The sequence below is a fragment of the Knufia obscura genome, assembly GCF_036327395.1.
Source record: "Knufia obscura strain CCFEE 5817 isolate CBS 148926 chromosome Unknown scaffold_15, whole genome shotgun sequence".
In the NCBI taxonomy this organism is placed as follows: Eukaryota; Fungi; Ascomycota; class Eurotiomycetes; order Chaetothyriales; family Trichomeriaceae; genus Knufia; species Knufia obscura.
This window is the reverse complement of record NW_027042701.1, coordinates 40971-60709: the sequence shown is the minus strand read 5'-3', so window position 1 is coordinate 60709 and position 19739 is coordinate 40971. Positions and strand designations below refer to the sequence as shown.

Below are 19739 nucleotides of genomic sequence, written 5' to 3'. Positions count from 1 at the left end.
CCAACGGACTCCACGCCCTAAAAGACGCCATAGCATGTCCGACACGATGTCTGCGACTTCCTCTGCCGGCGTCGATAGCTGGATCAGCACCTTCTGCAGCCTGATGGGCCACGAATACTTCGCTGAAGTCAGCGAAGATTTCATAGAAGATGACTTCAATCTGACCGGGCTACAAGCTCAGGTACCAATGTACAAGGAAGCGCTAGAGATGATACTCGACGTTGAACCATCAGAGACTGGCTCTGAGCTTTCCGAGGAAGAGGAGGAGGAGGAAGAACAAGACGAGGAAGAAGACGAGGGGTTATTAGGTGAAGAACTGGATCAGCCTGCTGAAGGAGCTGCCGAGGGCAATGGAGCAGTCGCAAACAGAAGGAGGGGGAGAAGTAGTTCGGATACTAGTGTTATCGAGTCAAGCGCTGAATTGCTTTATGGTCTCATCCACGCAAGATACATCACAAGTCGGCCAGGCATACAGCAGATGATGGAGAAATATGAGATGGCACACTTTGGATATTGCCCTCGGGTCTACTGCCATGGCACAAAAGTCCTACCCGTCGGTCGCACAGATACACCAGGTCAAGAGACTGTCAAGCTATTCTGTCCGAGCTGTTTGGATATCTACACTCCACCTAACAGCAGGTTTCAGGCTGTGGATGGCGCCTTCTTCGGCACCACATTTCCAGGCCTGTTCCTGATGACCTTCCCAGATCTGGACATCGCGCCTGCCAAGAAAAGGTCGAGAGATAACGGCGTTACGAATGAAAGAGAAGAGACCGAGAGTGTACTCAGTCCCAACGAGGCAGCAGCGCAACAGCAACTGGGCGCCGCTTCGAGAAGTTCGAGTCTGACACTGCCGAGCGCGCCACCGATACCAGGCGTCAACACACAGTCTGCGAAAGATGAGAGAAGAGCAGCAGAGGCAGCGGCCCTCGCAGCCTTACCACCGCAGCCCGCATCGATTAACGGTGTCGCGACACAGAACCTAGCGCCAGGACTAGGTCGAGGAAAGATTTACGAGCCGAAAATTTACGGATTTAGAGTATCAGAAAGAGCCAAGGGCGGACCAAGGATGCGTTGGCTGCGGTCAAAACCTCTGGATATCAACGAGCTGGACGAGGCAAGACTGTACCACGAGAAATATGGCGGCAACGTCGACGGCGACCCAGACGAGGAAGCAGACGAGGAAGAAGGTGATGAGGAAGACGAGGAGGAACAAGAACATGACGGAGACCAAATCATGCAGAGTGCAGATAAGGCCACATCTACGAAACGAAAGTCGAAGAACGCACGCTCGAGTCGTGGAGGAGCCGCCGTTGCCGCTGGTGGAGGCTAGAGAACGACACCGACATTGATCGGGACTGATCAACACGAATACAACGACACGAACGACGATGAAAAAGTGCTCTTCCAAGGGCGAGACGGGACCGTGAGCAAGTATGCAATCGAAGCCATACGGGGCCTGAGTACAAGGGCAAAAGAGCAGATCCGTGATATTCCTGCTTGGCAGCGAGCCAAGAATAGGGCACGGGTTGGAAAGAGCGCAAGGATGCGGAAGCAACGGAGTCTTCCTTATTATCTGCAGCAGAGGGATAGACCGAAAGTTGGTGCTTTCTCTCCTAGACGATTTGAGCAGGAATGACCGGGCACGAAGCAAAGAAGAGCGTGGTGAGAGACAGTAAGCGGGTGGTATTAGTATTCTTCTATTGATGAGTTTCCTGTAAACTGCAGGACGAGGCGGCATAGCAAGCGAGTAACAGCGGGTGATGTGTGATATGACATGCGGTACATGAGCATGATTGACGAGTTTGAGAGATGAGACACGACGCAGATGGATCAGTAAAGACTTCTATTCTTCCCTACTATGACTTGGTACCATTCACTTGCATGTTAACCTCAAACTCCCGCCTAAATATCTCCTCCATCTCCCTCCGAACAGCAACAGCCTGACTCTCCCCACTAAACTCCACATCCCGCCAACTAAGTCCCTGATCCTTCCCCACCCCACTCTTCAACACCAACCCATGCGCCAACCCAATCGGCAACCCCTCGATCCCCAACGAGTCCCGCGCCGGCATAAGTTTCCCATAAACCATAAACCCACCCTCCCCATCCAACTTCTCACCCACAGCTAAATCCCGTTTCGCGGTCGCAACAACATCACCACTCCACGTTCTCGTCTGCCCCGTCGGTTCACCGCGACACATGATGTTGGCGATACTCACGCCTAGCTCCAACCCGATTAAGTGATATGGTTTATACTGAGCCGCGTACCACCCCGTACTATCGGTTTTGAGGCCATACTGAGCGAAACACTCGCGTTGGTACTGGCCCGGTGCCTCGATGACGACGTAGACGCCCCAGCGGAGGTCGTTGTGGACGGCGCGGCCATCTGTTTCGAGACAACTAACGACTTCGACTGTGCCGGTTTGCCCCTCAGGGATATCGGATTTTCTGCCGTGAGATACAGGGCGCAGGGTAGTAGGGAGATCGTGTGTGCCGCAGGGCGGGAATTGTAGACCATTGACTGGGACACCGAGATCACAGCCATTCGCCACGGCAGCCATTTCTAGCGCGGACTTCGTCCCGTCGAGGAAGGAGTTGAACATCTGCGGGTTGAAATCCCCACTCTCCAACTGCTGTTTCGTGAAACCGTAGTAATCCCATACCGTGTCCGGCGTGGAGTAATGGTACTCAGGCAAATGTTTCGTGCCTTTACCCGCACAGACGACCTTGAAACCAGCCGTGCGTGCCCAGTCTACCAGTTCGCAGATTAGAGCTGGTTGGTCGCCGTAGGCCATGCTGTAGATTATTCCTGCTTCGGCGGCTTTACGTGCGAGGAGCGGACCGCAGAGCACGTCGGCTTCGACGTTGACCATTACGATGTGTTTTTTGTGGTCGCATGCTAGCAGGGCGTGGCGGACGCCAGCGGAGGGGGAGCCGGTTACTTCGAGGATGATGTGTATTTCGGGGTGGCTGATCATGGATGCTGAGTCGGATGTGATTACTGTTTTGGCGGCTTTTATTCCGTCGGCGATTGACATGGTTAGGGTGTTGTCGTATTGGGATTCTGGGTAGCCTGTGCGTTTGAGGGATGATAGGGCGCGTTGGGGGTCTAGATCTGCGATTGCGGCGAGGTGGATGCCGGGGGTGTGGGGGACTTGGGAGATGAACATGCTGCCGAACTTGCCGGCGCCGATGAGGCCGACGCGGATTGGTTTGCCATTTCGTTCGAGGTCACGGAGTTTGTGGTGGAGGTTGCTCATCTTGTTGATTGGAGGTTACGGTGCGAGGTGCAAGGGGTGGGCGGAGGAGGGATAGCGGTGGTGAGGATATGGTGGCAGTGAGGACGTGAGTTTGAGGAATCTCCTGTCAAGCTTGGTATAAGTGCTTTACTTCCTACTCAACCTCGCCGAGTCCCATTCAACTCTCATGCCTCATCTCGGCCCGGTGAATCCCCATGCGGAGTTTCGGCTCCTCCTCATGGGGTTTGAGTTCAACCAGATCGGCGTTCGCCCGTGCTTTGCCGAAAAGGCAAGATCAGCGGACTCATCGTGCTCAAAGCTGGCAGAAGTTGCGCGCTCAAGCCTGCCACCCCTTCACAACGTCGTACAGCGTATTTTCTGACCCAACATTCCCAGGAAACACAATGTAGGGTATCCCAGCCCATTTGCTCGTCTCCTCAAAGCACTCCCACAGCGGCACACCAGGTGCAGCTTGACCGACGACAGTAGCACATTTCATCTTGAGTCCTTTTGTGGCCATGTCGGAGGAGGTGATGCCTCCTTTCGCGATGATGTACCGAGGTCGCGTGCTGAGATCTTGTAGAAATCGCACCAAATTCTTGGCGACAATGCTACCGATATCAAGGCTCTCTTTCTCATCTTTGCCTGTGATTATGTCTCGGCTTGTCATGATGAGGACATCGTGACCCTGCTTGATCTCGGATTCTGCTGTAGTGATTGCTTTGTCAACGGCTGCTTTCGCACCGTCATCCGACTCGAGGAGGTCGCTGACTTGTAGCTCAACCGTAGTAAGCTTATCACCAGCCTTTTCTCTCAAAGTCTTTAGCTGAGCCGTCGTCTTCGGCACATATGATCCAGCAATTACCAACCCTCCAACCTTCCTGTCAAGGTTCAACGCATCCGCTGACTTCGGCGCGATCGGCTTGATTCCCAGCCGTGACGAGACAAGCGCAGCGCCAGATCTGTACAAGAACCTATGACCTTTGCTCGCTGCTTCAAGGATTCCAAGCACGACCACATCCATATCTTCCTCTGCTGCTGCATTAACAATCACTACCGATCCTTTTGGGAAGGACATGAGTTGCTGGCAGATTGTGTCTGGACCGCCGTTTCGAATGTCATTTAGCGACAATGACTTGACTCGTTCAGCTGTGATAGCACCCTTCGACTTTTCGACAATCCAATCTCGAAGATTCGAGCTCTGATAGCCAAACGTCGCATCCTTCGCAAATTGCGTCTGACCTGCTGGTACGAGGTCATCACCTTCTGCGACATAATGCACATCATCAATCGTGTAGCGACCGCCTTGCAGGAAGAAGGGCGCCAGAATCCATGAATCAGCCTGTCGGGCCAGTGCTTCTTCTGTTACATCTGCCTCGAGCGGGAAATGACCACGTAGAGTTGAATCTGAGCGTAGGACAACTTCGAAGTCCTTATTTGTCGTCTTCGATGCTTCGAGGAGGTTCTCGCAGATCTCGGCAATCAATGCTTTCGCCTCTGGCGGGTGTAGAGCTCGCGAGTTAGTGAGGATGAAGAAGCCACGAGTCTTGGTCGTGAGCTCGGACGTGAATGTCGAGGTTAGGAGTGGTACATTCCACTGAGTCAGAACACTGATGTCGTGACATGTTTGTGTGCCTGTCGGGTCATCGTCGAGAACGACCAGCAGTGGTATGCTGTCCGTAGTGTGGTTGATTTTGGTTTTGATCAGAGATCTGAGGTCGCCAGGGAATATCGGTGGAAGAGATGAGAGAGCTTCCGAAAGCGATCTGACCTGGGGGCTGCTCATCTTCGATAACTGTATATTGACCGAGACTACAAGGTTACAGGAGATAGGTGCGATAATTGTCTATCAGGTACACCTCGTGATAGATGCAGTTGCACTTACTTATGTAAATGCTCGCCAGCACATGCTTGATTGGGTGAAGTACATTTGCCGTGGGCAACCGCGGAGCTTGGAGTTGTGGTTGATCATAGCCGGCCTTTCTCGGGCTCTTTCCGACCGTGATTCCACCACCAGGATTTTCCTTCACTCATACTCTCCTCGGTCAAATCTTTCCTTATTCCAGTACCTCGCTTTGATCTCATTCCCGTTGAAGACACGGCCTTCAAGAGCATTGACCGCTCTCAGTGCCGACAGCGAACTCGTGAAGTGCACCAGCACTAGAGGACCTCGCTCGTTGTCGGTGTCTGAATGGATGAATACTCTTTCAACGTTGCCATATTTGTCGCCGCACTCTTCACCTATCTCTTGCATGATATTGCCGTCTTCTCTCATCAGTTCAGCTTGCAAGTCGAGGCCGGTGAGCATACCCTCTAGCCGGATGACCTCAGACATGGTACCAAACTTGCTCTCTTCCACCTCTTTGCCAATCTTTGATTTCGTGCCTCCCATGATACGACCAATCTGTGTGGGCTGTACATAGCCTCCACCTTCGGCATCTGATTTCTTCTTGCGTTTGTCGGCCTTTGCGTAAAGAGCTGTTGTGACACCAGTACCTTCCTTGCCCAAACCCTGGCCTTTTGACCACCCGTACTTAGCCATCAAGCGTTCGGCGAACTTGGCTTGTCCAGGCCTAGAGGATCTGGGTGATTCTGCTTGTTCTTGTTCATCGACATCCATTTCCTGTAGTTCGGCTTCAGTAGAGGGCAGGTTTGGGTCAGCCTCGGGCAGACTGTATCGGACAGGGGCACGAGAGATCTGGGGTGCTGGCGGCTGTGGTGATTCTTCTGGAGGTGGGGGTGGAGGAGCTTGCATTCCACTCAGGCGCATCCTCCGTGCAAAAGCATCCTCTCCACTTGCATCGTTGGGCACATTGCTAGCAGCCGGTGGCACGTATGGTTCGTCGTCTGGAGGTGGTGGATGGGCGTCGGTAAACTCTGCTGGAGGTGCAAAGGACATGGATGGAGGTGGTGCGAATTGATCTGAGCAGTCAGTATGTTGGCCAGGAGTGGGATCACCAACTTACGGTTCCTCTTCACATCAACACTCCTGTCGCTATCTGAATCATACGTGCTTGTTCGTTTGCTCTTCATGCGATGTCTGTACAGCAAATCCTTCCATTCTCTGACCTCGCGAATCTTCTCGTCGCTGTGTTTGTACTCTTCGTAGTTGTTCGGCCTCGACGGATCATAGATGTCGTCCCAATCATGCTGTATCTGCTGTGGATGGTCCTTGTTCTTCTTGCGCTTCTTTCTCCCTGCTCGCTGTCTCGAACCGGCATAATAGGCGTTCACATCGTCGTCGTCTTCAGCCGTCGCAGCCCAGTCTGCAGCTGTGCTTCTCTGCGCTGGAGGTGGAGTGGGTTGCGCCTCCGCAGGTTTCTCTACTTCTGCTTGCCCGCTCCGTGCTGGGCTCGACGTCTCTGATGGCTTTGAGAGCGAGCCCAGCTTGCTCGCAATGGCCTTGGCCTTAGCCTTCTGCGCAGCTAGTTGTGGTCGTTTTGTTGGTTGGAATCGTAGAGTGGCTGTTCATGGACAATCGAACACACGTGAGTAAATCCGTCCGAAGATGTCCATTTGCTTACGAGCGATCATTTACCAGCAAGTTCTTTTTGCTTCTTAGCAGCTTCATCTTCTGAAGGTTCGGCTGCCTTGTTGTATGTCACAGGAGCACTTGATATCGTGCCCGGCGCACTCTTTGACGGATCAAGCAGGTTCGCATACAGCGACAACCCCGATCGCGAAGGGGCAGGTGCATCATTCGCCATATTGGCCGGCTACTAGGATAGACGAGAAATGTATCGAGAGGGACGTGGAAGGTGGTCTGCAGCAAAAGTTATCCACAACACGCGCTCCTTCCAGCAGAGACAATTGGGGTCTGTATTCCTGCCTTGGTAAGGCATCAACTCGTTGTTGTCTTCCAAAAGTACGAAGTACGAGACCGGCCCAACAACTTCTCCCCACTTCAGGTCCAGGTGGTGAATTGTACGAGGTATTGGAGGTCCTTCAGAGATCCTGGTCTTCCTCTGCTGATCACTCTTAATTGTCCTCCCATTGACCCCTCCGAAAAATGCTCTCCCAGGCTACCAGGATCCTCTTACGAACATCACCATCAATCCTCCCAAAGCAAACAGCTGCCAGGACCTTTACAATTTCTCGCACTATGTCGACTTCACAGTTCGAATGGCTCGTTCAGATACCGGACAAGGCGAACGCTTTACAGAATCGGCTCAAAGCACGGCCAGCCCACCTCGAGAACCTCAAGCCTCGGATCCAAGCTGGTCAGGTGGTAATGGGCGGTGCCATGCTGTCTGAGCAGCCGAGTGTGGGTGGTACTCCGGACATGACTGGCAGTGTTATGCTCATCAAGGCCGACACTAGGGAGGAAATTCTGGAGTTGCTCAAGAACGACGAGTACACGAAGCAGGGTGCTTGGGACGTTGACAATGCAAAGATTATTCCTTTTAAATGTGCTGTGAGGACTGCTATGTAACCGGAAGAACAGGTCGAGCACAAGGTTGATTGCAATTGCTCCCGGCACTTTCTCGAGATTCGGTGAGGCGAAAGCACTTTACGAAGCTTGATCAGTAGGGCTGTTTGGAGGCAGTTAGAGGATGGACTGGCAGCTGCGACTCGTGCCTTGTCCACCATCTTTCAATATGTCTTCGCGTCAGTTAAGTTGAATGGTGGACCGTTTTGAACCTCGAATAGATCGCATCGCTGATCTTGGACTCGACACGCTTTAAAGCGTCAGGTGTCCATGGGGCCCAAGCAGCTTCTGTATATCAAGTTCTGGCTTGTTTGTCCCACGAGAGCATGGACGTATTTGTGTAAACATTCCCAGGCTTAAAGGGCATGTATGCTCCTCAAATCTGATATTAGACCGGATACCTAGCGAGGCTAGGTAGGTGGGTATGTGTGAGGCTTAGGAGGCTCGTCAGAATTGCTCGCAGGCGCATGTCGCGCTCTTCTCCGGCTAGTAAACGCGCATATCCGGGCTGTTTCTTTGGGCGCTCCAGCGGTCATCAGCTTGATATTCATTGTCAGAATAAGGATGCGCTCATCTTGATCATCTGCCCAGTTGTTATAGATCAACTACCATCTGATTAACACGGAACCAAGTGAGGCAACTGGATCGAGCATGATACCTGCAGTACAATGTAGACATTGGTTGCATCATGTCATTTTCTCGAAACATTATTGTTACGGGAATCACCGAATAAAATTTGTGGTTCGAGAAATGCTACGACGAAACCGAAATCAAAACCAACACCAATAGCAATACCAACTGGCGCATTGTTCGAAACTCACGGACAAGACACCACAATAGAGCAGCGAGGTGTCTATACCTAGTTGTCGGTATCGGCTCGTTGTCCTCAATAATTAATAGTAATGCTCAAGTCGTTGAGATGATATTCCAATAATCCGGTGATCATGTCAGGCGAAGCGAGCCCCACGTTTCTCACCCCAGAACTTCCCCAGAAATCCTGAAGGCATTTCGGAATCCTTCCATCTCTGCTCACAGCGCAACGTTTCCGCTGTCAACAATTGGCTCGTGCTCAACTTTCGCCATCATGGTCACTGCCGGTAGTCCAGGTGATGGCTCTGTCAACAGCGACAATAATGTCAGAGCAGGCGGAAAACGAAAGGCCAGCGATGCGGGCAGTCCACAAGATGGACCAACCCATACCAGGTCGAAGAGGAGCCGATACATAAGCATCGCATGGTATGCCAAAGGAATCAACTTGCAAAGAGGTCGAGACTAATACTTTGCAGCAATGAGTGTAAGCGACGCAAGATCAAATGCAACGGACAGACACCATGTCAAAGGTGCGGCAATCTGTCGCTCGAATGCGTAAGGGCAACCATCTCCTCTCACGCAGAGTGGAGACTGATAAGATGGTTAGGTTTACTCTCCCAACTGCTGCACAAATACGTTGAGGGACTCGCAAGAGTTCAAGCAGATGCAAGACCAGATAGCTGCATTACAAGACCAAGTGGCAGACCTGTACAGCACAATCAACGACCTCCGAACACAATCGCAGTTTACCCAGCAGAATGACTCGATTTATCTCCCTCTCGACCGTCGGCCCTCCACACTGGCAGTACAAGCCTCAAGAACACTGCCTCCTCTACTGTCTCCCAGAGCGAAAGAACAGCAACGGCCATTACCTCGCTTTCATGGCCCTACAAGCTCAATCTATGGCTTCGATGTCGCTAAGAGCTCCTTGTCCAACATGGGTATCACACAGCAGCCAGATACAGACGGCTTCGTCTCGAGAGACAGAAGCCAGGCAGCTTCCCCAGTACAGCTAGCACCTCATCCGAGCAAGGATCCCATGTGGCTACTGGACCAACAGGAGGCAATACGCCTGCTTCGTGTATACGACGAGGAGATACATATCATGTATCCTGTCCTGGACATGGAGAAGCTGATTAGCCACATCAAGAATATTTACTCATTCATTGGAGCAGCCCTCCGCAGTGGATTTGCTCAGCCCGGTCTAGCAGGAGAAGATGCTTTAGACGACGAAATGACTACACAGCTCAAACTCGTGCTCGGTTGCGCACTGATACTCGAAGGCCATGGCCAACACGAACTCGGCCAAAAACTCTACGACTCAGCAAAGAAATCTGTGGATCTTGTCATTGTTGGCCCATTGAGTCTCAAAGCTGTCGTGCTCATTATTCTCACTGCCACTTTCCACTTCCAAAAGGACGAAGAAACCCAAGCCTGGCGCTTCATCGGCATCGCAGGCAGGCAATGCATCGAAATGGGTCTTCATCGCCGCGACAGCCTCATGCGATCTTTCCCCAACAATCAATCAGAATTCGCGCACGCGGTTCGCGTCTTCTGGGTTGTCTACGCCCTCGATCGCCGCTGGTCCTTCGGTACCGGCATGCCCTTCTCCCTCCAAGACAGCGATATCGATCCTCTACTTCCCGAGCCAGACAATACATATCCTTACCTGAAGCACATAACAACCTACAACCACATCGCCACCAAGATCTGGCAACACATAGCAGCGTTCGACAGTGGCAACAGCGTTGTCCGACGCGATGACATAGGTTATCTCGACTTCCAGATCATGCAGTGGTACAACGCGCTGCCCTCCCAACTCAAATTTGACAGCTCCAACCTCACTGCCGAGAACGAAGTGCCTGACCGCAAGACCCGCCGCCTCCGCTTCCTCATGTTCCTCCGTAAGAATCAAGCGCGGATCAGTGTGTACAGACCCATCTTGCACTCTGCAACAAGCATCGCCGAGAACCGCACCCATGCCGAAACGGTAATAGCGATTGCTAAGGATACAATCAGTACCATCATCGGAATCGACCGCATCTCCGACATCTACAGGACTCAGCAAGTTTGTTACAACTATTTCCTCGTTCAGGCTCTCGCTGTGATCTTCTTGTCAGTCGCCCACGCGCCTGCTGTCTTCTGCGATCCGACAAGACAGGAGTTCTACGGCGCCATTGACCTCATCAAAGGCTTTTCTACCAAGTCTCACACCACTAGGCGGTTATGGAGGACCGTACGAGGACTCAAGGAGCTAGGCCACAAGATCGGGCAGTTGGCGGCAGGTCAGCAACCAACGCCACAGCATGATGATGCGCATTCAGATGCGGCACTAGCCATGGCTGGCCTTGCTGGCCACAAAGTGGATAATTACCCGCCACCTCCGACGATGAGACATCAGACCAGCGTCGACATGTCATACTCGCCGGAAGATGCGAGTCAGATGGGCAATGAGTTGACTGCGCTGTTTGAGATGGCCGGCGCATATGGACAGCCGAACACGAGCGGGAATATATCTGCGCCTGGTATGGAAGCATATACTCCGTTCGGAGTCAATGGTGAGGATGGAGAGATGGGCTTCAATGCCATGTTTGGGAATGAGCCCGAGTTTAGCAGGATCATGAACGAGTTGCTGTAGATGTGTGATGGGAGGCGTAGGTATCATCCTCGACGTCATCCGAGCGGTGGTGTTGTTGGCATTCTTCCTCACATGTAGCATATTTCGCGCAGCATAAGCTACAGCTGCTCCTTCACGTGAACACATTTTGTAACAACCATACAGCATAGCCAGTACTAATACCTGACATGCTGCAAATGGACTAGGTTTCGATTCCGTAGTTGGGTTTCAGCGGCATCAACTTTAGCTCTACCACCCACCCTCTACAGTCCTCCATCCTCACAATAACCCATCAAACACCCCCAACAGTCCCCCACTAAGCATCGCGCCAAACGGCACAAACACCCAATGCTTCCACCCACCTCCCACAACATCCACCTGATTGATCAATCCATCCATCACCGCCAACCCAGTTCCCAGCCCAGTCGTCACACCCAGCGTCTTGCGATTCCCAAATCTCCATACAGCCAGCGTGACCAGCCCGAGCGTCAAATCTCTTGCTCCAAAGAAACGCATGAGCGATGTGGAGAGCTGACGCGAGGAGGGATCAGTTGGGACGGTGTAGCCGAGCATGGAGAGCCCGCTGAGGGGGTCAACGAGGAGGAGTTGGAGGCCGACGAGGGTTGGGAAGGCGCCGAAGGCGAGGGCGCAGGTGGGGAGGTAGGGGTGGGAGGAGAGGGGCATGTTGGCGGTATGCTTGAGCTGCGTGGAAGGGGTGAAGCTGCTTTGGACAATAGACTACTCGGGGCACCTCGTTGTGTGCCACTGACAGATGGTTCTATCGATTCTTAAATTCTGAGAAAGCAGTGATTCGTTTCGCATCATCGCGCTGAGTCAGGCGGTCCGGCACTCACGCCTCACGCCGGCCCGAGAGTGTTGATACCTCAGGCAGATATACTACTCGACTGAGCTCACTGTTAGTCCTGTATTCCATCTCAGCTGCACTACTCATGGTAAAGAGCTGGATTCCCTATCAACGGTCTTCTTATGACTCTTTACCTGATGACTTTAGGCGCATCGGAGGATGTTCTCAAGCTGTTGACCCAACCTCCGACGCGACTGGCTTGGGGGGAAGCTGACCGCTAAGCTTTCGAGGCTAGCGTGCTCCAGTACGAGCTGTCAGTCTCGGAACGATAAACAACTTCTTACTCACATCCAAAGCTGTTCAACAGAGGTAGTGCCGAGCTCTTGTCTATTCTCAGCCGGCTCCGAAGAAGAGCAAGCGTAAGTGACTGCAAGGCTGACAGGAATTATTGCACCCATCTTTATGCAAGCAAAAGTGCCTCGAATGCATGTGTTGGCTCGCTTCTAATTCATAGTTAGTCTTGCAGGCAACCACCCACATATCTCCTGCCTCGCGATGAGCCTCACGCATTCACTTCCCAGTCCTCGTTTCACTAATCCCATCTCAGCCTTTTATCTAGAGCATGTTAATTCATATTTTCGCTGGTATTGCATCTCTCTCATCTGCTTGTTACAACATACTATATCTGACCATTGCCATATCTAATCAACAATAGCAACGACAACATGTCACTCCCTCAACTCCCTCATGATATCTGGTCTCAAATCATACAGCAATGCCTTCTCGACGTAAAGCTAAGCGAAGGCCTTGCCATAAGACGAGTCAACTGTACGTACTGCACCGCCAGTTATCGACCCACTAATCAGTAACAGCAGAATTTAACAATGAGATCCTTCGGCAACTATTTGTCCTTTCGATCAAAGACCTCAGAATTGTCGTCCGTGACATCCGAGTACCTCGCAAGTTAGCACTTCTCCATCTTCAAAGGTTCTTCAGCAAACGCACTGTACCTCTCAAGTCACAGCGGAAGTCTCGACGAACCATCTTTCGAGCGATTGACCATAATCCAGACCCTCATCGCGGAGTCAACGATACCTGCTTTGCCTATCGACCATCTCAGGGATGCCTTGGTATACTGATGGGGGCCTCGAGCTCCGTCAACAATCATGACTGCAATGCTTGCGATATGATGAACGCTATGGTCTCAGTCTTTGGCTCTGCCGTATTCGGATTTGGTGCTGAAACGGATGAAGATTACGATGGATGTCTGCCAAAGGACGTCAGATACTGGCGAGTTCTGAAAGCCTGCCAACGCAACAACATCCCCGAGACCCGAGAACTTCTGCAGGACTTCCTTGCAGATGAGAGTCTTGCATTAGGCAAAGTTGCCAGCGTCTTCTGCGATTGCTCCCTCATAGCTACCCGCATGAATTATGTTTCTATGATCATGATGATACGTGAAGAAGCCGGCGACCGGGATGATATACCTTCAAAGCTTGCAAAGCGACAGGACAACCTCAATTGCCTTGCGGAGGCGATACGCCTTGGCCACTACGATATCGTCGAAAATCTGTTGAAGTGGAGGTGGCGATATCGTCCCACACGTAGTGGCTGGAGTTACATGGAGTACTTGAAGCTCATTCTTACTGGCGACCTATACCTCGACGATGGCATGGACAAGCAGCTGACGCGAGAAAAAATGCTGCGAAGCATGTTTGACTGGACAGAGGAGTGGCGCAACATTGCGGAGATGAAAGGATTTCTTGTCTGGGTTGGCGAACACAATGCACAATGGGCCCTGCAGGCCGCTGTCGACGCCTTGAGAAGCCAGCATTATTTTAGACACGAAAGAGGCGAAGCAGGCTCATTCACTTCCGACGAGCCCTTGTCACATATCGCAGGGAGTGGCAACCCAGAGATGCTGAAGCTGTACTTTGACAACCAACATCTGTTACTACCGCACACCACAAGTCCTGAGCATCTGCTTATGCGCAGTCTAACGCTTCAAGCCGAGTTCAACCGCGACGGTGGTGCAAGAGCCGACGTCACCAAACTGATCGTCGAGTACTCTCAGGATCTTTTGGACGAAAAACGCTCTTTACACTCTATTCTGATTGACCAGTTTGACAGGAAGTTAGAAACATGGGCTTGGCTGGCAACAATGGTTGGGCTGGAGTCGAAATGCGAAGACCACAACAATCAGTCGCTCGGATCCATCATGCTGGCTTCAGCTGTCAGCGAGCTCAACGTGGAAACTGTGCGGTTCCTGGTCAACAACGGGGTGCAGCTGGTAGGAGAAGCAAGCACATTCCAGGTATACGAGGACGATCCGATGACGATGCAGAGGTTATCGACCGTGCGGAAGCTTTTGAAAAGAGGAGGTCAAGGTGCAGTCAGAGAACGAAGAGTGATCGAGTCGACGTTTCTGCCGATATATACTTCGGCTCCTCGACGCAGAATAAGCGACCTGTCCATCAGAATGAAGTTGACTACAGCAGGAAGGTCTGCTAATGCGGCGACAATGGCGCCTTCTGCTTATCCTAGGCTGCTGAGAGGAAGTTTAGGATCTCCATCGAAGCCAAAGTCTAACAAGAAAGCACAATTGAATGTGACACCTCCTGCTGAGCCGCATGCGTTAGGATCATCGGAGGAGTCATGACGACGAGGCCTCCATAGTGCAATCATATGGCACGCTGAGCATTGAGTGAGAATAATGGTCGGACATCTCCAGACTCTTTCATGGCACACAGTGGTTTGTGGATGTACACTGGTACGTGTGAGGTTGCAGCGGCGCCGACGATCGAATGGGTAAGGTATGTTAGCGTTGGCAACCCTATGTGTTATGGACATTTGATGCGAGGCCTGGCACCGATGGCCTGAACGGATACGGCTTTCGAGGCCTAGCGGGGATTTAGTGAACGGTCTTCGCTCGTCGCAACGATGTTGAGACTTTGCTTGCTCTCATAAAGGGAAGAACTCGTCAGAAAGACACTTAGCGGCTCACTCACCTGGCAGTGCGTGCCCGTCCGCGACCCTGTAGCATCTTCGGATATCGTTTCCGTTGCTAGGCTGTGTTGAGCTTAGCGTAGAAAAGCGAATGTTGTCGCGACTTCCGTCGATTAAGTCTGCACATCTTACCTTCCCTTCAATCACCTTTGCGGACTCCGTAGGTAGCAGTGCGAGTATCGCACTCCGCCGTGCTATGAGAATGTATACGCCCGAGCTCAATACTGATCATGAAACCTTCAATGACCGATCCGGTCAGCTCGGCGCTTCAGGTCATCACGAGCACCTTAGCCACCGATTGAGCTAGCAGCAGCAGCCTCAAGTTCAGCAGTACCCTCAAAGAAGCCTAGCTGCTCACTATCCATTGTCTAATCAAGAACAATGCTGTTTACCTTTGTTTTGCTTCGAATGCTTTGGGGCCATGGCTCGGCAGGAAACTCACAAATGACAAACTAACCGTCTTTGCCGGGTATATCAAGTTCAGCTGCGTTGATGGCTCCGTAATATGCTTTACCACAGTCTTGCCCATGGATATCAGGGTAATACCATACATCGAGCACAGAAAGTGACGAACATGCGGCCGTCAATGGTACGCAGCGGGTCGACAGGCAGCATGACTGCCATTTGATCGACGGCAAGCTCATATCATGGCACTACAGCACATGCATGGAACTGTGTCGATGCGCTCCAGTGCTTCACTTGGCTCGGGTCAGCACATCGCGAACAGCAGTGAAAGTGATTTAGAGCGTGTTGGCCTGCGTCCGGCCCAGTTTGGCGCAAATGAGTATCACTTGGATGTTGTTGCCACGCACTTGCACCCTCAATGCCGCCTATATATATTGTGTCATACATTCTTTCCTTTCGATCTGACCACATCAATGGCTGAATCCACGACACCAGGAACAATGGACGACTCCTCGAGCATGTCGCCGCTCGTCGCACTACCAACCGAACTATTGCTCAAGATCCTTGCCAATGTTCAGTACGACGACAATTACAGAAGACTCCGCCTAGTCAGTCATCGTTTCAACACCTTGATCGATGCAGAGCTACCTGGCAATATCGTCAAGACGCAGTACTGGCCGATCCATGAGCTATCGAGAGACTGCCTGCTCAACCCAAAGTACAACTGGACAAGACTGCGTGACCTTCATGCGCACCTTGAACACCATCGCGGATGGTTCGAGCTTTTGCCGTCGGTCGACACAGGTCTTGTCATGACCGTTATGGCCTTGACCGACATCCTATATGCTTTCAGAGCCATGATTCAGGGCTTCACGACAACTGAGCGAGACAGCAAGCCAGGAGTCTTAGTCCTCGACCTTGCGAGATTCACGAGACTAGTCTTCCCTCCTGCAGCTTTGATGTTGTTGCAGTACGTCAGCGATTTGACCAGTGAAGCACTTAAGCGCAAGTACGGCTATAATCCCAGGGCTCAATTGATGACAGAAAGCGACGATCCAGAAGAAGTGGACGCAAATTGCTTATGTCGATTTCTCTACGCGGAGAATAAGCTGCTGATCGGGCGTTTCCCACCAGGCTTCTACATATCCAACAAAGAATTGATGGCCGATGTCCACGAAGATGAATTACGCTTTGCGAAGAAACTGCGAGCCCAACTCGAAGCTGCAGATCTCCTTGATACGGACGTACCTATTCGAGCTGGCGTGCTGCTCCATCTGGCCATTGATCAAAAACTCAAGAGTTATCTGCTCAGGCAGTACACAAACCAGGCTGGGGCTGAAGACGAACCAAGCAACAATGCAATCGATCATGTGGCATCAAGTCACATTGATGATAGTCAAGCACGATCTGGTACACTCGCAGGCCCGCAGCAGATTCGGCAGAATCTGGCTAAAGCTTGTCGGCAGCTGTTCGAAACCAATTCGAAACCAATCGCAAGATCAGAACCATGTTTGAGGACAAACAAAAAAGACACGAAATCTGCAGCGACATTGATCTGAGATTGATTGGATGGAAGTTCAGGGATGAGATAACCAATATTTCGAAGATGTCCGCGGAAGAAGTAAGCGATGCTTCTGAGCAGGAAGTGAAGGCAATTGGGCTCGATGCATGGCCCGAGACACCGTACTTGGGCAACTGGGTCAACGAGGAATAGCTAAGAGGGGTCGAGATGTGTTCGGGTGGAATGACATGATGCACAATTTTTAGTACTGGTCGATACTCTGCAAAAGTAGAAGAGTATGGTAGCTGGGTCGTGTTCCCAAGGGAGAATGCTTTTGCAGGTGAATGCTCGGAACGCTGCTAGAGTACTTGACGTTCTCCTAAAGGGCGATGTTCATAGTTTTACCTTCAAGGGTTGTGCGAGTGATGCCGTCCGTACTTGTCCATTAATGAGACTACTCACCAGCACAGCGATGCCTTCAGCGTTCATGGTTGCATACTCTTCGTATGCTACCCGTAGCTACGTTCAGCCGTTGTCCACACATGCGCACGTCTTGGCTGCGGAATCGGTACCATTCGAATCATCGTGCTGCGGACCTCAATTTTCCCGACCTTCTTTGTATCGTATTTTGAGTATTTTAACAAAGCAACCCACTCCTTCATGGGCGCAGCGAGGATTCCTTGTTAGCTATGCGTTATCATGCGGATTGCTCGAAATCAGAGCGCGACGTCTCAGAGTTCAGAGTCGAGCTCACGGCGACGAAATATGAAGATACATCACTACAACCACTACGTTTCCTTGCCTGTTCACCAATACACGGACCAGGAAAGACTGATCGTTGTGCCGTTGCAGCCAACAGTCGTAGGCTGTCAGATTGAGACTGCGGAGTTCGACGATTACAGTAAGTGATATGCCACGAATGAGTAGTAAGTCACAGTGAGCCAACACATTCTTTTGCGGTTGGTACAAACACCAGAATATTGCCACGTTTGAAGTTTGAACAAGCAGCAATTCTGCTGAAATGATAGCACATTTGGTTCCGCTACTGCAACCATACTTTTCTTCACATCCTTGACCTCGCACCTTGGAATATGTTGGTATCCCTGGCATGGCGGCAACGCTAAACTCGTGGGCGAGCCTTTCGGCCACACCCATTTTGTGCTAAGACAACTCACTCTATCACTCATGCAGTACACTCACTATAGTGAGTGAGTATCAACGAAAATGCACTCATCTGATTACAAGTCACTTGAGTAGTCACACTGGTGCTTCACACCCAATTGCACTTCTACAGAAATATATCTAGCTCATCGCGCGTCAACCTCTACAATTTCTCATGAACACAACTACCACCTGATTGCGTCTTCGGTCATCATCTCCAAAATCTCTGCGACACTTGAAGCTACCATCCTTCGTCTTGCAAGATGCAATCGGCGATGGACAACTTACCAAATGAGGTACTCCTCGAGATTCTTGTTCGAGTACCATATCTTGGAGACCAATGTCAAGTCCTCCGCGATGTATGCCCGCACTGGGATGGACTTCTGGACCAAGACACATCACGAAGAAAGATCGCTCAAGTTCAGTTTCCGACATTCTACGACCTCAACGAGATATTGCAACCTGCGCCAGCTTATGGCTGGGGACACCTAAATGCACTCCAAGCTAAAGTCGACCGCAATTACGCCTGGCTCGCAATCCTCCCACAAACATCAGTCGATCCCGAAATTCTTGACACAGCCGTGGCCCTTGCCGATGCTATAGCCGGCTATAAGCGTGTCCTGCAACCAAGCCCTCCCACCGACCCCATCGACAGCGCGTTCTGCACCTCTTTGAATCTCGCAAAGCTTGTTAGCTCCGTCCTATCCCCTGAGTCCCTTATCATACTTCGCTACCTCAACGTCCTGGCCGATGAGGCTTTGCAAGTGAAGCACAACAAAGACCCATTCGGTCACTTTTCAGCACAGGGCTATAGCGATGTCGAGGTTCATGCACTTTGTCTTCTGCGATCTCTCCTCTCCGAGTCTGGTATGCTGTCCATGCTGGCGGAGCCGCGTCAGCTATACCTGCGGGCAGACAGAGTGCAAAGCATGTTCAACGATCACTACGAAAGAGCGGAGGAGCTTCTTGCCCATCTTGAGGACACAGACCTTGACATCTATGGCTGTAGAGATGCAATGATGCTCCACCTTGCAACAGATCAGATACTCAAGTATAACATATGTGCATACGAAGAGCGACTCATGCTAGCTGACTCACCTATTGCCTCGCTGGAGGACAAGACTGTTGAGAAGCCGGTTGACAACCTGCTCAACTATCTTCTGGAGGATTTGGGTCTGGAAGATGACGTGGGTGGTCTGGCAGATGCTCCGATCAACCCAGAAAACCCAATTTTCGCACAACCTCCCACTGGCGCATCTAGTGCTACACAAGACAATGATCAGCAAACAATCACAAAGCTTGCTCGTGCTTGTCGAACCTCGCGATACATCAATATCAAGATTCGGGGTCTCGTTGACGACAAGCAAAGAGGCAAGGAGCTGCACAACAGAATCGAGGTGAAGCAAATGGCAGCTCGCATGAAGGCAGAGTTCAACAAGATAGCTCGGATGACGACTGATGAGATGAGGGTCATGGCCAACGAGCAACTAGAGGAATTCGGTCTTACAGAATGGCCAGAGTCCCCGTATCTGGCTTTCTGATCCTGCAAGTCAATGCCACAAGGAAGATATTGAGCCTGCAGAATTCAGGCGGCCTTGCTCTATCAGTGATGAACAGGTACCGGCAGGGTGAGAAGCGAGTCAGGGGAAGTCATGTGAAACTTGGTGCTTTGAAGATACAGCGCAAGAACCATACGCGTACGAGACAATGTCATAGCTGACGCCAGACCATTGGGTCATGCATGAACTAGCAAGTAGAATATC

The 19739-nt window shown here is 51.5% G+C and overlaps 10 protein-coding genes across 10 annotated transcripts; 6 read left to right on the top strand and 4 right to left on the bottom strand.

Annotated features, from left to right (window-relative positions):
- Positions 1-46: 46 nt before the first annotated feature.
- CKB1 (casein kinase 2 regulatory subunit) lies at positions 47-1333 on the top strand (the record flags this gene model as incomplete). The annotated part of the gene is made up of 1 exon (XM_064878225.1): positions 47-1333. The coding sequence occupies one exon, from the start codon at positions 47-49 to the stop codon at positions 1331-1333; it is 1287 nt and encodes a 428-aa protein (XP_064725793.1).
- A 526-nt stretch (positions 1334-1859) lies between these two features.
- On the bottom strand, positions 1860-3263 carry PMZ80_009831 (uncharacterized protein; the record flags this gene model as incomplete). Its single annotated transcript, XM_064878224.1, has 1 exon — positions 1860-3263. One exon carries the CDS (start codon positions 3261-3263, stop codon positions 1860-1862), a length of 1404 nt encoding a protein of 467 aa, XP_064725792.1.
- A 316-nt stretch (positions 3264-3579) lies between these two features.
- On the bottom strand, positions 3580-5028 carry PMZ80_009830 (uncharacterized protein; the record flags this gene model as incomplete). Its single annotated transcript, XM_064878223.1, has 1 exon — positions 3580-5028. The coding sequence occupies one exon, from the start codon at positions 5026-5028 to the stop codon at positions 3580-3582; it is 1449 nt and encodes a 482-aa protein (XP_064725791.1).
- Positions 5029-5268: 240 nt separating this feature from the next.
- Positions 5269-6949, bottom strand: PMZ80_009829 (uncharacterized protein; the record flags this gene model as incomplete). The annotated part of the gene is made up of 3 exons (XM_064878222.1): positions 5269-6164; positions 6209-6706; positions 6781-6949. The coding sequence occupies 3 exons, from the start codon at positions 6947-6949 to the stop codon at positions 5269-5271; spliced, it is 1563 nt and encodes a 520-aa protein (XP_064725790.1).
- A 395-nt stretch (positions 6950-7344) lies between these two features.
- On the top strand, positions 7345-7674 carry PMZ80_009828 (uncharacterized protein; the record flags this gene model as incomplete). Its single annotated transcript, XM_064878221.1, has 1 exon — positions 7345-7674. One exon carries the CDS (start codon positions 7345-7347, stop codon positions 7672-7674), a length of 330 nt encoding a protein of 109 aa, XP_064725789.1.
- Positions 7675-8755: 1081 nt separating this feature from the next.
- Positions 8756-11119, top strand: PMZ80_009827 (uncharacterized protein; the record flags this gene model as incomplete). The annotated part of the gene is made up of 3 exons (XM_064878220.1): positions 8756-8907; positions 8958-9036; positions 9089-11119. 3 exons carry the CDS (start codon positions 8756-8758, stop codon positions 11117-11119), a joined length of 2262 nt encoding a protein of 753 aa, XP_064725788.1.
- Positions 11120-11377: 258 nt separating this feature from the next.
- On the bottom strand, positions 11378-11782 carry PMZ80_009826 (uncharacterized protein; the record flags this gene model as incomplete). Its single annotated transcript, XM_064878219.1, has 1 exon — positions 11378-11782. The coding sequence occupies one exon, from the start codon at positions 11780-11782 to the stop codon at positions 11378-11380; it is 405 nt and encodes a 134-aa protein (XP_064725787.1).
- Positions 11783-13089: 1307 nt separating this feature from the next.
- On the top strand, positions 13090-14562 carry PMZ80_009825 (uncharacterized protein; the record flags this gene model as incomplete). Its single annotated transcript, XM_064878218.1, has 1 exon — positions 13090-14562. One exon carries the CDS (start codon positions 13090-13092, stop codon positions 14560-14562), a length of 1473 nt encoding a protein of 490 aa, XP_064725786.1.
- A 1225-nt stretch (positions 14563-15787) lies between these two features.
- PMZ80_009824 (uncharacterized protein) lies at positions 15788-16873 on the top strand (the record flags this gene model as incomplete). Its single annotated transcript, XM_064878217.1, has 1 exon — positions 15788-16873. The coding sequence occupies one exon, from the start codon at positions 15788-15790 to the stop codon at positions 16871-16873; it is 1086 nt and encodes a 361-aa protein (XP_064725785.1).
- Positions 16874-18239: 1366 nt separating this feature from the next.
- On the top strand, positions 18240-19517 carry PMZ80_009823 (uncharacterized protein; the record flags this gene model as incomplete). The annotated part of the gene is made up of 1 exon (XM_064878216.1): positions 18240-19517. The coding sequence occupies one exon, from the start codon at positions 18240-18242 to the stop codon at positions 19515-19517; it is 1278 nt and encodes a 425-aa protein (XP_064725784.1).
- Between the last annotated feature and the right edge of the window lie 222 nt (positions 19518-19739).